General features: G+C 39.4%; 1 protein-coding gene across 1 annotated transcript; it reads right to left on the bottom strand.

Annotated features, from left to right (window-relative positions):
- Nucleotides 1-1,793: 1,793 nt before the first annotated feature.
- LOC104504636 (putative protein arginine N-methyltransferase 9) lies at nucleotides 1,794-11,398 on the bottom strand. Its single transcript, XM_010159424.1, has 7 exons — nucleotides 11,213-11,398; nucleotides 10,572-10,720; nucleotides 9,062-9,298; nucleotides 8,390-8,557; nucleotides 6,081-6,183; nucleotides 4,809-4,915; nucleotides 1,794-2,040 (listed from the first exon to the last, which is right to left on the bottom strand). Exons 1-7 carry the CDS (start codon nucleotides 11,396-11,398, stop codon nucleotides 1,794-1,796), a joined length of 1,197 nt encoding a protein of 398 aa, XP_010157726.1.
- Between the last annotated feature and the right edge of the window lie 526 nt (nucleotides 11,399-11,924).

Consider the following 11,924-nt stretch of genomic DNA (forward strand, 5'->3'; position numbering starts at 1 on the left):
TCGACCGCGCCACACAGTTTGGTGTGCCACACAGTAATTTCTCAAGAAAATTAGGAAGAGCCAGTATCTGTAATTGTTGTCAAAAGCTCAGTTCCTTTAGGGCCTGAAAGTGAGACTGAGCCTTAACTGCTGTCTGATGAGGGAAACACTCACTTCCATTCCCAGTGGCACTGATCTGCTGCCAGCAAGCGTGCACACCGGCAGTACCTGGCTAGGTGCAAGTGTCTGCAGCCTGTAATTACAGCCACATCTCCTCCCCTGCCTGGGAGGCACTGAGCTACTGCTAATAGCAGCGATACAGTCATCGCCATAACTCGGCTGCCTTTTTGAAAGATTTTTGACTTACTATGATCATTTCTCTGATCTGTGCTGATGTCTTTGAAGCCTCCTGCAACTCAGTTTGAGAAACACTGTTGTACTGTATTTTAGGTCTTCTTCTCAGTGCCATCAATTTAGCTAGTACAAGCAAAATAAATGCAACATCCCTCTCCTTCTCTGAAATACAAGCTTAGAAAATGGGTCTTTGAAATTACCTTACTACTCCAAAGTGATTTCATATCTGAATTTCAACCTTTAGTAGCTAATTCTGCTACTGTCCGTAAATATAGCAGGGGCTTGTGCTCCACAAGGAGCATGGACAATTTTTCTTTAATTTTTTTAGCTGCACTGATTGAACATCCAGGTGTGGCAGTGACAGGAACAAACCAACCCGCCCAAACAAAAACCCCCAGGGTGAAAGTAACCTACCAGTGTTTAGAACCGCCTTATTTGCCCAGTGACAACAGTAACAAACAATAACACAAGATTACATATTATTTAACCACATTTCTTCCCTTTACTGTTACTTATGATGTCTTAACGATTTAATGACAGGAACACTCCATTAGCCTAACTGCAACCTCAAAGGAGGAGTTCTGAAACACAGTTTAAATAGTCACCCTGTTCTTTACTCTTGAAAATTATCTTAAAACAACATCAGGCATCTCAGGTGAGAGTAATAATTTCTTAGGGATGCTAGAGCAGAAGCAACATTGGGTCACAGAGAATAGCTCCCAGTAGTATACTCAAAACCCTTGTCTTACTTAGTTTTTAATCTCAGGATGTCAGACAAGACAACTAGGAAAAGCTCTTGATTCAAGAACAGTGCAATTCCTGGCAAGCAGAGGCCAAGAATGATTTCATTTATATAACAACCTATTTTAAGCTCTGACTCAATGCTAACTCATCCACACAGGACAACGAGCAAGAAACAAACCAGAGATCGATGGACCTTTTTTACCGTGTTCAGCTGTGAGTGGCCGAGGTCCTTGTCTTACGGATCAGGCCTGTTTAGTATACGTGTGCAGAAGCATTTCATGCAACACACACAGAACAATGCTACCACGTTTCAGAATCCATGTAACAGAAATACTCTGAGGCACCAAACGAGCTGAAGGGTGGAATCAAACTGATAGAAATGGGTAAGATGAAGAAATTATCTCCCCTCTCTTTTACACTTACCCATCAACACTTAACATTATTATGCCAGGTGTAAAATACATCCTTTCTCTCTGTCTTCAAGATTTTCTTGAAAACTCTGACTTCAGAGGAATAAACTAAGTCGGCTCCACAAATGCACAAATCATTTAAGATGGGTTCATTGCACTCTTCCTCCCTCCCTCCGCCGAGGCTGGCAGTTGTTTGATCCCATGGTAAGCTACCTGAGTTCCCTAAACTATGTCAAATAAAAAAACCCCACTTCCCAAGACTCAGACTGTCAAATAACAAACCCCAACATCACACAAACAGAAGTATCAAAATACGAAGCTCTCGTTATTCATAAACAGATTAAAGACAAAAATCATTACCTGCAGATCATTGAAATCTACTGTCATTACTTGGCAGGGTTCTGTCAGAGGTACGTAACCCCCAGGAATACGGCTGAGCTTCTCGGTGGTGTAAGGCTCGACAGTTTCCTCTGAACCGGCAGTAGCGTACGTTGGACTAAAGAACTGCACTGAATCTGACAAGCACACACCAGCAACTTCCTGTGTTCCCACTCTGGGAGTAAGGGGAAAAAGAAGAAACGAAGCTTCAAATAATTTGACCAAAAAGACCCAAAGGAAATTCTTCCCAGGCTGGCCAAGTGTTTTTAAATGCACAGAGTGTAGGAACAGGGAAACTAAAACATAATAAAACAATCCTGTGTGGTTTGTGTTACGTTCAGAGCAGCTCTGAAGTATAGAAAATGCACATCACTTTCGAGAATCAGAACTGAATGCTGTCACTAGGAACTGAGAAAAAGCCCAGTACGTCCTTTGACAAAGGCCACAGACTTTTGCCCCCGTTAGCACAATTCCTTGAGTCTTGACACGGGAACTAGAAAATGATAATAAGAACACATAAAACCTTTTTTTCTGCTGCTGCATTGGACAGATAATGAAGGTGTTTCTTGCAGGTGAACAGAATAATCAAAACAAGAGATACATAGATATGCAACAAAAAAATGCATTTTTGGGAGTTTCTGACATAAAACTTAAATTCTGTGCTACCTTCATATATTTATCAAGCACAATCTATGCAGAATAAGGCATTTTTCATAGTTAGAGCTGCAAAGAAAGTCTCAGTGTTTTTTGTTGTCGGACAAGGCTTTGTCAACTCAGAATAGATGTATGCTCTCTTGCAAGACAGTATCAATTAGGTTTCTAGAAATAACCTTATACAGCATTCTTTCTTCTTTGAAGCTTTTTGTAACTGCTTTAAAACGATTACTTGCATAAACTGTTCATCTCTTAAGATATGTTCTCGCTTTCAAAGTACGAGACAGCAAGTTAGATGTGACAAGTCTTGCACAAGCTACACTTTAGATTATTCTAAGTGCATTTGTCTGTGAAGGACGTAGTGCTTTCCATTTAAGTGACAGCTGTCAAGCAAACCTGCATTCTTTTAGTGAGATCTAGCACTCAAGTTCAAATTTCTATTTCTAGAACTATTTTTAATTCTGAATCACTTTCTCAGGAACCTCCCCTCCCTGCAAAAGATCTCCTTACAACTAAGTGTGTCTATACACACTGTCTGATATGGTCATCTCCTTGATCTAGAGAAGCTCCCAGTCACAGAACTGAATAGGTTGTCTTTTGTCATAACCTACGTTCTTAAGCAAGGATCTGTTGACCATCATGCATAGCTGAAATATAAAAATGAATCTGACTCCATCTCTGGAGCAGATTCCCTAGCAATAAAATAATTACAATCTTCTCACCTCCTCAGTGAAGTAACTTAGGCATTTTTAACAACAAGGATGAGAATATTCTCCTTCACTGGAAACTGAATTTGTGCATTATTTTAAATGAAACGCTACAATTAAACCAGAACAGCTGCTGTACAAGGCCTGCATTGTGAAAGAATTCAGCAAATTATTATATTATCATAAAGCTTTCTGGCTTCAATATATAAGCACAGCAGTAGAGCCACTTTATTGCCTCCCTGAGGCCCAATCAACTAGAAATTAAACATTAACAAAACCACCTGAAACCTGTAATTGTTACAGTGATTTAAATTCGTAAATCAACCTGTATTCTGACACATTTTACTCAAGATGACTAGATGTAGATGAACTCATGGAGCAGGCCTATGTTCTCCTAGAATACTGTTTTACTGTTACATATGACTTGAAAAATATCTAGTTCAAACTTGAAAAACAGTATGTGGCATACTCCGGCATCTTAGAAGTTCTGTGGTAGTCTAAATTTATCCTTAGTAGAACTCAAAGCTTCTCACAAGTTTGTCAGCTCACTTTTTCTTCTGGAAATAACCACGTCTCACATGGATGTGAAACAACCGCTTCAAAGAGAACGCAATGCCTTTAGGAGAAAATGAAAGCTTACAGCTTCTTCCTACAGCATATAATTATTTTGTGGCAATCGTTTTCAGTCCTGCTAGCCACCTGACCTTAAGCTACAGCATTAGAATGGATTGTTTATTCAACAAACCAAAGTTACATTAACTTTCATCCTGTTTACATTTTGTACAAAACTCTCAATGCCGTGTTTCAACACAAAAAACTATCTTCTAACTGATGAACAATTAACTTTCCCTAAAAGAAAGTTCTTCTATGATCATCTAACTATGGGAACTTCTGTCTCTTTCCAGCCATTGTCCAAGTCTACTGCACTAGAAAAATCACTGATGCAGCCTGACAGTTTTTTTAACCAGTACACTGAAGCTCACATAGTCTCTGTCTGAGAAGTTTGGACTTGATGTGTTTTGTTTAGGATGAGTCTTGTTGCAGAAAAAAAGCTATCTCCATACAGTGATACCATCCTAGAAGATGAGAATAAAAGTTAGTGTTACAATAATTAATCCACAATCAGAACTGGTCTCAGCAAAGAAACCCTGCTCTTCAGAACTAGGCAAGGCACATACTCAGAAAGATAATGCTAGGTGGGGTTATTAACAGTTAAGCTTTACAAAGTATGGAGCAGATCATAAAGAGGATAAAATGAGGATAAAGGCCAAGCGCTAATCCAAGAATCTCCAATACAGAAACTGAGAAGTAATTTCATTATTAAACAATAAAGTGTCTTGAGTATGTGTTAAAAGCATGTATTTCAGCATAACTGAAGGTCTGAACCCCAAAGCTAGGGTGGGGAGGCAGGAAGAAAGCCTGGAAAAGGGATGGAGAAGATGAGAGCAGAAATCTGTTTAGTGAAACAGATAATCAGCCATTCAAAAAGTAAAGAGAACAGTAAATTAAAATCCTTAACAAAACATCCATCTCTTCCCAAATAACAAATATGGTTTCAAACTGTGCTAGAGTTTAAACATACCTGTGATGTCTACGTATGTCTCTGCATTCCACTGCCATCCCAAATATTGTAGCACTTGCAGGAATAACTCTGCCATACTCTCCAGTACTGACAACTTGATTTTTAGGCTGTGAAAACATAATTAACAACATGCAGTAATTATAGTGACCTACTTCTACTCTTGCTGCAAACCCTAGGTTACACAGTAACAACCCATTCAAGATTACAGTCAAAACCTTGGTAAATTCTTTGTGACTAGTCAAGTTTCCGGTCCTTGTCAATCCAGTTGACCATTAACGGAGTTTCTTAAACACTGTGTTTCAATATATCCACGCATCAGCTTTACTTTTCAGCCAACTACTTCTGTGTAATTCTAAAAGTGTTTTTAAATTCATGTTCTGTTAGATTATATTGAAACATGCGAGGACCTTTCCTTTACACATCATTCCTATACTTAACACTAGGGGTCAGCCGTTTCAGTTCAACAGAGTTTTCATCCAGGTAAGACTCTTCTTTAAATTAGTTGGAATCAAAGCAACACCAAAATAAGATAAAGTTCTTGTATTTCATAAGGCCTAACAACCCATCTAAGACTCCTTGTCATATTACTTTGCTTAACGTATGCTAGGTAAAATGCAAAATATGTAAAGCAAAATCTGAGAAACACAGTGGAATTGTTCAGCCTGCCAAAAAAGTCAGAAGTTAGCAAAAATAAAGATCATAACCATATGGCATATTTACCAAAAAATAACTGACTGCTGCCTAGTGTTATGATCAGAAATAATTCTGCCATAATTCAGCATTTTCTGCTTAGACTGACATGACTTTCTGCTACTAGCTGGCATCTCAAAACGACCCATCAACTTGCAGGAAAATAGGGCCTTTACAACACACACAAATCCCTTTGGTGTGTCTTACAAAAAGGGTTAAAAAGGAAAAACAAAACAAAACAAACCACCACAAAAAAAGGAATGAACTATCTCAAAGCTGGAAGGTTACACCAGGAAAACCATACATTGCAAGTACCTGTCTACTCAGAACATGAGCTCGTCTCAGTGTCACAGAGGTACGACACATGCAGCTGCCTCATTGCCTTTCACCAAAATCAAATTCATAGGACAAACCCAGATCATTCATTTTTAAATTATCAATAGGTACAAAATATTTACAAGACACTTATTCTTCATTCACATGTATCTGCGAATGTGTACACAAGCACACACACATATACGCACAAATATACATCGAACAAAACAGGAATCCCGTTTATACGCACGTACCCACATCACCTACCTTGGGTTGTAAAAGCAGATATTCCCAAGCATGTATCAAACTCTCCACAATTCCTTCTCCAAATAAACCAGCATCAACGGTCTCTGTGACAACCAAGGAAACTCTAGAGAAGAACACCGTGAAAAATGATGTATAACACACACACCTGTTAACATCCTGATAAAGAAAAAACCCAACACCATATCAACACAGGCTCAGAGCAAAACTTCTAAAGTGCTCTGAAGTTTCACTACAGATGGTAAATTTAATTCTTCCAACAAATTATGTGTTTTGAATTGTTGTTAGAAGTTATTCAAGATGCAGATAAAAAAGAATAACTATTGAGCAGGAGTTTACTATAAAGCTTCTTGTTCAGCATTTATATATAAATTGTGTGGGAAGAATCTAGCGAAAACAGGAAGATGTCTCAGCCTGGGCACACAGCCAAGGATACTGTAGAGTATGTATTTTGTCTGAATCTTGTGTAAGAGCATGCATCCATGCATGCGTGTTAAAGAGGAATTAAAATAACAGGCTGTAATCAAAGCACAACAGAATTACCACACAGACTAATGGACCCTAAAATTATGGATTTAAACCAAAAAAATAGGGCATGATAAGAAAAGATATTTCCATAAGAGTAACAATTAACTCCTGACAGGTGACATACAGTAACTCATCATATACACTGATCAGGCTTGTTCAGCCTGGAGAAGGCTCCAGGGAGACCTTATTGCACCCTTCCAGTACCTGAAGGGGCTACAAGGAAGCTGGGGGGGACTTTTTACAAGGGACTGTAGTGACAGGACAAGGGGTAACGGGTTTAAATTGAAAGTGGGGAGGTTTAAATTGGATAACAGGAAGAAGTTCTTCCCAAAGAGGGTGGTGAGGCAGTGGAACAGGTTGCCCAGAGAAGCTGTGGATGCCCCATCCCTGGAAGTGTTCAAGGCCAGGCTGGATGAGGCTTTGAGCAACCTGGTCTAGTGGAAGGTGTCCCTGCCCATGGCAGGGGGGTTGGAACTAGATGGTCTTTAAGGTCTCTTCCAACCCAAACCATTCTGTGATTCTAAGAGGATACATATGATCAGTCACTGTAGCTCAGCTGGCACAATTAGACAAGCCTTGACTGGCATGCTAAACCAACAGCAGCTTCATCGTTTCAGGTTGTGAGCCTGTTCTATCATCACTTCTAAGAAATGTTAGTAATGAAATGTGGGAATTTTACTTCTAATCTGCATTCCTAGCAGCAGTAAGCTGAAATAATAAACTAGTCCTTTGCATATACCAAAAGAAACAAAAACTCCCTCAAATTTCTACCTGCTAAAGATTTACAGATCTTCCAGAAGAACCCCTCCTGAACAGGACAACGAGCAAGGAGCAGGGTAGATAAAAAACCTAGATCACCTATACTGAAAGCTGTAATGCCGATCGAATTCTAATTTGCCAAGAGAAATTCCAAGCTGCCTACTTTGTCCCAGTAGCTCTTACTATGCTTCAGAAGACATAATATTGGAAAAATAAGCTACTTAATTTTGCAAAGGACCTGGATCTCTGCTACACAGAAAGGTGGGCAGATGTGCACGTACAAAAAGCCCAACACAAACACAGAAACCTCTTCCTGCAGTACAAGTTGCAACACCCTTCCACCGAACTGTACTCCACTAGCCAAAGGCGGATCCCTCCCACAGCAGGGTGCCAGCACTCACAGAGTCAGCCCAGCCACACACAGCCTTCCAGATGGAACAGCCAGGAACCGGTAGCACATCCTGCGGCCTCTTCTCACCCCCACACACAGCAGCACTCTCCTTGGCGGACGTTTTCCCCTCACTCGCTGATCATAACAGACAGACAACCTGCAATTTCTGATCGCTCTCGCAAATAGGGGAGCTGGCACAGAGTTGCAGGGTGTGGTATGTCCCAGAAACAGCCTTCCCTTGCAGGCCCCGTTACATACCTCCAGCCTATTCACGGGCAGAAGCAAGCCACAAGTTGTTAAGTATACAAGTGTGTCAAAGTGACTTTTATCATGTAGCAATCTACACTTCTCTTTTCCTGTTGCTGCACCATGATTGCATATGCCCCAGAGCTCCCACTGTCAAAGAATTAAACGCCTTAATTCATGACACTGTTTATCTACCACAGAAATGAATATGATCTACAGAACATGTTGTCATTTCTGCACTGCTCTGTAAAGACATAAACCACACAAAGAACCTTCTCACATTACAGGTAATAGCACAGGCAAAGATACTTCCTGTTTAGGTCATAGGCTATTTTCTTGAAATTAAAGAAAATTTAAGATAACATCACAACAGAGCGTAACAACGTACCTTTCAGGTATGTCCTTTGGAATTTCTATATCAAGCGACTTCAAATGCAGAAGGTTGATCTCTCTTTCCATATTATTTGCCGCCACCACATCACGGGCAAGTTCATACATGGTTTTTGATAATTCACAGGCATAGACAAATGATGCTCCTGCCTTTTTTGCAAACATACTGAAAAACAAGAATCAGGGCTTTTTTCCTCCAGTTTAAGTCATTTTAGGTAAAGCATAATCATCTGCTGAGTTTTCTTAAGTTCTGTATCTGTTTCATATTCCTGAGAAAACAGTTCAAGTCTAGCAATCATCATTAAGTGAACTAGTATCTCTTGTGTGACCACTAATATCACAGAAATTGATATCTTCTCGATATGCTATCACAAAAAGAACGCAGGGAGCGTAAGGATACTCCCTAGCTACGCTAAATCCCCTCTTTGGATGACATTTTCATTAGTTAACTTTACACATAAAAAGCATCTGCATCAAATTAAAAAAAGGGTTAAAAAAAAATACTACTCGACACTAACCTCCAGCCTCAGGGACTCCTGAAAGCTGCTTCCTTTGTCTCAAGAAAGGCATGACAGCAAATGTTTTTTTTTCCACTAGCAACCAAGTTTTGTTAGACAGTTACGACAGTTACGTTTCTATTGAGTTCATGTTAAACGCACTTATGACACACCTCAAGATCCCTGTTCCTGTTCCAATATCAAGGACAGATTTGCATCCTGAGCAGACGGCGTTCTCAATTGCCTTTAGGTAAGTAAGATTCCTCTTGGCATCGTTGAGCATGATGAAGTGCCAGCGTTCCACGAGCCAGTTTGCGACGCAGTAAAAATTCTCCTTTGCATCAGCAAAGTCTGGGTTAAGCTTCACTGCTTTATGGAAATATCCAGCTGCTTCATCTCTAAAGCCCATTCTAATAGTAAAAGTGACAAATAAATAGAAAACATACATTCAGCTGCCAAGTATCCATAGATCTGTAAAGAGGTCTTGTATCAGTTAAAAGGCAAAGGAAATATTTTGCAATAGTTAGATTATCTTCAGAAACACTGCTATTACTCTGTGAAAAAAGAACAGTGTACAGCTCTACATCAAATCACTTCAAAATGCAAAGGTAATAAAAAGATACTCTTGCACACATCAGTCTTCATGTAGTACAACATTCTTTGACAAACTAGAACAGGTTTTAGGAGAACTTGCTGCAACAGTATGACAGCAGCGAGTCCGCAATCCAGCCTCACGGAATTTCAAGTCAAGGGAATGCTACAAACCCCAGAACCGTTCTGGAACCTATTGCAAACCAAGTTTTGAGTTGCCAGTGCTTGCTTTAAGTGGCAATTTTGAAAGTAAATTGTGAACTTGAAACAAGTTTTCGTGATCCCTATAGCATATTCTCAAATCAGACAGCACTGAAAAAACCCAAAACGTATGAAATGCAAGAAACTTACATTTTAATATAATGCTGGGAGACTTGTTCCTTAAAACAAAAGAATCACAAAAAGCAAACCTAGCCAAAACTATCTGGATCCAGGGCCTATGATTTAAATCTTAAAACTGCAGTCTTGAAGGCCTCTGAACCCTGAGCAAGAGCAAAGCACCCACGTGCTGCAATGTTTGGAAAAAGCAGGAGAACACTTTACACTAATAAAAGTGTATGTTCACACCATGTAAAAACAGCCTTACACAGTACAGTACACATAGACAGCTGCTTCACTTCAGAGGTCTGTTATATGTGACCTCAAGCAGGACCAGAGTTAAAAGACAGTATTCAAAGGCAGTAGTTTTCAGCGATCTAACAAGAAAGAAAGGAAAAACTTCAAAAATTGTAGGTTAACTGCAACTATAGTTAACACAGTGACTCTGAACCACTTTGGTATCTTTTTGGTTAGGAATTCCTTAATAAACTGTTGGAAAACATCTGAAGGCAGTGCTTTAAGTTTTTACTTCAGTGAAAGTGCTTTTTTTTAAAAAAAAAAAACAACTTTCACTATGACTATCAACACTTATTTCAGCATTGGCTACTCTATTTTAAGCTGACAAATGGATCTGAAGTTCAACAGCACACGCTATACAGCACTAAGCACATGCTTGCATTTACTTCCGTTTTACGTGCTCTGCTGAATCGGGTATTGATTATTTACATTACTAAATGTGAGCCTGACAAAAACTGAATCTACATTAATACAAACCTGAAGAGATGTTCTCCCATACTATTACATATTACTTCATCATTTGGGTACAATTCAAGTGCTTGTTCATAACAGTTAAACAGATCTTGAATCCGTGACAGAGAATCTAGCTCTTCTGCCCATTTGAAGAGAGTAAACTGAAACGTTTCCTAGAAAATAAAACATACACCACTGAGTTGCTGGCAGTTCCCAGAAGTAGGGAACTGAGACCTGAAAATATTTGACAAGCACCTTCATTTCCTTAAGCAGCAGCATATAATTGTTTCTTATCATCCCAAGTTAGTTGGCTCACTTGAAGAGGTGAAAATAAGCTCTCAGATATCCACAGAGTATCATCACCCAGCAGTGGATACTGAGAGCCTGTGTGTATATTAATGCATGCTATACTACAAACCAGTACTACCAAGGCCCTATTTTTATTAAATTTGACACACACAGACTAGAAGTGTATCAATTTCCCTCCCCTAAGTATACACAGTTTAATAAACAAGTTACTGGCTGTCTCCATTATTAGTGTTTTCTGCTTTTATTCTTAAGACTGAATAAGAAAATCTGTTAGGTACAGCAAATCACAAGCACAAAATATGTCACAAAGCCTCAATACAGGAAATATTGATTCAAGTAATTCAAAGAGCACTTACTTTGATGTTATTTTTTAACTCGGGAGCTAGATTTAGTACCAGGAGATAGTGAGCATATGCAGTTCCAAAATCCTGGTCCTCCAGGCAATGCTGAGCACTCTGCAAAGACCTGGAAACCAACTCCCGCCTACCGGCTTCCTGACCACCTCTACGGTTACAATTGATTTTATTGTTGGAGTTGGGCATTTTGAAGGACGTAAATACTCACTCTTCCTAAAAAAGAAAAAAAACCCTAGGTTGTGTATACTGTAGGCCAAAAAGGCTGCACATAAAGCAGACAGATCAAACAACATTTTAAGACACCCACCTTCCCCTCAAATCCTAAGCCTTTAAAAACATGCTCATTTTTATGCCATTGTAAATTCCATTAATTTTAAAATGAGCATTCACCATTCAAGTCCGGCATGCACATGACATTTCTTAAATTAATTTCTGTAATACCTGTTTTAGCACATCTCTGAGCAAACAGCTTTGCACACTGGAAGCTGACGCACTCATAAGTTTCATAATCAACCGCAAAACCTGCAGGTTTAAACTTTTCCACTGCAGCAGTATCTTCAGCAGCACAGGCTCCCAGAAAAAGAGCCAACGAGCTCACACGGTTTATTTAAGCAAGGCACAGGATTATTTTCCCCCTTCAGGAAAGGTTAAAGTGTTACTAGGTTCAATATACACATTTTTCTAACTGCTTTTGTTACCACTTCAACTTTTA

The sequence above is a fragment of the Eurypyga helias genome, unplaced genomic scaffold (assembly GCF_000690775.1).
Source record: "Eurypyga helias isolate BGI_N326 unplaced genomic scaffold, ASM69077v1 Scaffold34529, whole genome shotgun sequence".
NCBI classification, from domain to species: domain Eukaryota; kingdom Metazoa; phylum Chordata; class Aves; order Eurypygiformes; family Eurypygidae; genus Eurypyga; species Eurypyga helias.

Excerpts from the sequence above, each read along its gene's own strand:
- LOC104504636 (XM_010159424.1), bottom strand. The coding sequence starts at position 11,398 with ATGCCCAACTCCAACAATAAAATCAATTGTAACCGTAGAGGTGGTCAG. Across the intron at positions 6,184-8,389 it reads CCAAAGGACATACCTGAAAG|AGTTTCCTTGGTTGTCACAG; the intron begins GTACGTTGTTAC and ends GTTCTTCTCTAG. Across the intron at positions 4,916-6,080 it reads ATCTGCTTTTACAACCCAAG|CCTAAAAATCAAGTTGTCAG; the intron begins GTAGGTGATGTG and ends ATGTTTTCACAG.